At 33.5% G+C, this 3,185-nt stretch overlaps 1 protein-coding gene across 1 annotated transcript in view; it reads left to right on the top strand.

The window, feature by feature from the left end:
* Positions 1–3,185, top strand: part of LOC106882048 (voltage-dependent calcium channel gamma-5 subunit) — a gene marked incomplete in the record, with an annotated part of 310,039 nt that overhangs the window by 289,130 nt on the left and 17,724 nt on the right. The window contains 1 exon segment of the mRNA XM_052970504.1: positions 1,242–1,376. Coding sequence (XP_052826464.1) covers positions 1,242–1,376 — 135 coding nt within the window.

Raw genomic sequence — 3,185 nt, 5'->3', positions numbered from 1 at the left:
AATGTAGGTAGTTAGGGTAAATACTAGCTGTTTCCTCTTAAAGCACATCTGCTTATTTGCTTATTATAATCCAGCATGTAGTCTCAGTTGCTGTTATATGATAGTTCAAAATACATAATTAAAATTGAGAATTATAGAAATATTATTTACAAAGTTATTGTATAACAAAACAGGAAATTAGAAATTTTGGGTATTTTTATTAACTATTACAAGTGTTTCAGTTACTAATAGGAATTACAAAGTTTTACATTTTACATAGATATGTAAGGAATTTACTACCAAAAATTCTTCAGATACAGACATGGTTGCACATGCTGCACAATATATATTGTAAATATCCAGATGTGACACTCGTAATCCATATGAGAATCAGCTGTGGCAAATGTGCCTGTTATGTTTGAGTGGTAGGTAAACCGAGATATGTAGGTTTATTTACAAATCGGAATGTAGTAGCCGGCATAGTGTATCATACAATTTGTAAGCGTGATGTGTGATAATATTGCAGGCACTTACTTTATTGAGCCCGGAAGGATAAAAGACAAAGTCGACCTTGGTGAAGTTTGAACTCAAGACGGTCATTAAGACGGATGAAATGCCGCTAAGCTTGCTAACGATTCTGCCACCTCACCGCCTTAATAATAATAATAATAATAATAATAATAATAATAATAATAATAATAATAATAATAATAATAATAATAATAATAAAGGTTACAATGATACGGAGGACATATTCACCTTTAACTTTAAAGGACATTGGTGAACTGTTCCCGTCAGTAACTCCGTAAAATGTAAGGCTAGCTTACATGGCATAACGATCACGTAAATAAAACGTATACAGTAGTAATCAGTTGTCTAGTAGGCATTAACATAATGTTAGAGTTAAAGGGATATACGGTAAAAAAAAAAAACATTTTTTTAAGCATGTATGCTACATCCAGACTATAACTTCGGTTTTATACCTATGGTTATTATAGCACTTGTTTATGTAACAAACTACTTCACTATCAATCTTTAAAAGCTGTGTTTCACAAAACCAGACAAAAATAGAACGTATACGCTTCTAAGAATGCATATGCAATTACAAACCTACATAAAATACACAAACGTACATCTACACATCTTTGCATTATTCTAATACAGTGCATGGTCTTACATACTCATCATATATTCTTTATATCTATAATATATGAGATGTGTTTTGTCAATATGAACAATTTACTTCTATTTCTACTTTACAGGGGCCATCCGTTTATCAGCGCCATACCCAGTTGTTGCTCTCTTGATGATTGTTATAGCGGCCATTATCAGCGTTATTGGCAACATTAGAACAGATGTAAAAACTTTGATCGGAGCTGTTATATATGTTTTCTCCGGTATGATTCCTCTTTATTCATTGTATTGTTCTTTATTACTTTCGCTATAATTTCTGTTTTCTCTTCTCTAAATCTAATTATCTTCTCCCAACACCATCCGCTCACTCTCTACAGCCATTCTTCTAGAAGCAATTGTACTGTTTGGTATATTTACTGTTGTTGCTTTTCACTTGTCTTTCTTTTCCTTTTTGCGTTCTTTTTTATTGTTAGCAATGATAATAATTTTATGGAACAATAATGGGAGAGGACAATGAAGAGCGGCAAGATGCTGGAATTGGTAAAGGAGAGAGAGAGTCTAAATGACGTAAAGTATTTGGTTTTGGTCATCTTTGTTCAGGTTTAAGGAAACTAGATATAAGTATGCTGGTGTGATCAAGATGTTTACCCTGCAATAATGGAGTTTCGTGTTCGATCCCAAACCATGGTAACTTGGGCCAACGTCTTTAACTGCTGCCTTGGGTTGACAAAGGCCTTGTGAGTCAAATTTGGTAATTAGAAACTGTACGGAAAGCCATCATATATTTGTGTACGTGTGCGTATGCATATGTATGTATATACATATATATGCATACATATGTATGCATATATGTGTGTGCATGTATGTGTGCGTGCGTGTGTGTGTGTGTGTGTGTGTGTGTGTGTGTGTGTGTGTGCGTGTGTGTGTGGTAGAAGTCCTCCCGTGACCGAGTAGGATTACGTCGTAGCTTAGGAAGTCTGTACAAACGTTCCGAGTATCCAAGAAGTTCCCGTGTGCTAATTTGCTTTGAGTGGATAGTGTTGCACAATACCGAACCCACTTTTCAGCACAAGTAGAAACCAATTGCACTTCAGGTTCTTTTTATATGAGGTTACTTTCTCCTAGAAAAAAACTTCTCGTGTGAAATACGTGTCCTTCCATCCCAGTGGTTCATATGCTAAGCCCACAGCTGATTCCCTAACGGGTACTACTACGCCGGGTCGGAGTAGACCTACGAACAATAGTGGCTATGACGTAGTTCCACACTCCTCAAAACTCTATATAAGGGTTCACAAAAAATATAAGTAGGTGTTATGCTTTAGCTGGTCAGTAAGTTTCTTTACTTGTTGATGTTATTTCGGGCATTTCCTGTTTGCGTTTGGAAGGTGGAGGTTATTAGTCGAGCATGTCATGGTACTGGTAGTATAGAAATTTGTTTATCTCGCGCTTTGATGTCCATAGTACGATGTGGGTAGGTGCGAAAGTTGTTGGTCTGTATATTTCTCTCTAGGGGTTCGTTGTCCTACAAGCAATTTGATCGAATAGTTAGAAATTTTAAACTCTGTTTCATGGAGGTAGAGTTTGTGGGTTATGTGTTTATATGTATTTTTCAATTCTGTTTCAAACTTAATTTATAATATATTATTTTAGGCCTATAGATATATGAAAAAAGCAAGGCATTATAAAAAAAAGTGTGTATATATTCATATATAAAACTAGGAAAACATTTCATTTTAAAAATAGATTTAATTTTTGTTTAATTTTCAAGTTTTTGATTTTAAAGAAGGGAGAATAAAAAGAAGTGTCTTCTGACTTGCTTTCATGTAGATATATATTTATGTAAATATATGTAGATTTGTGCAGTTATGTTGGGAAATCTTTTTAGGAGGATTTTAATCGGAGATTGGGGAAATTTTTAATGATTTCTTACTTCTTGTTCAGTATAAATGGTTTTTTATGTATGTATATATGTATGTATGTATGTATGTATGTATGTATTTATATATGTATGTATGTATGTATGTTTGTATGTATGTATGTATATATATAAAAGTTATATATATATATATATA

The sequence above is a fragment of the Octopus bimaculoides genome, chromosome 9 (assembly GCF_001194135.2).
Source record: "Octopus bimaculoides isolate UCB-OBI-ISO-001 chromosome 9, ASM119413v2, whole genome shotgun sequence".
Taxonomy (NCBI): Eukaryota; Metazoa; Mollusca; class Cephalopoda; order Octopoda; family Octopodidae; genus Octopus; species Octopus bimaculoides.
The sequence above is the reverse complement of the archived record's forward strand: the minus strand, read 5'-3'. Positions and strand labels throughout refer to the sequence as shown.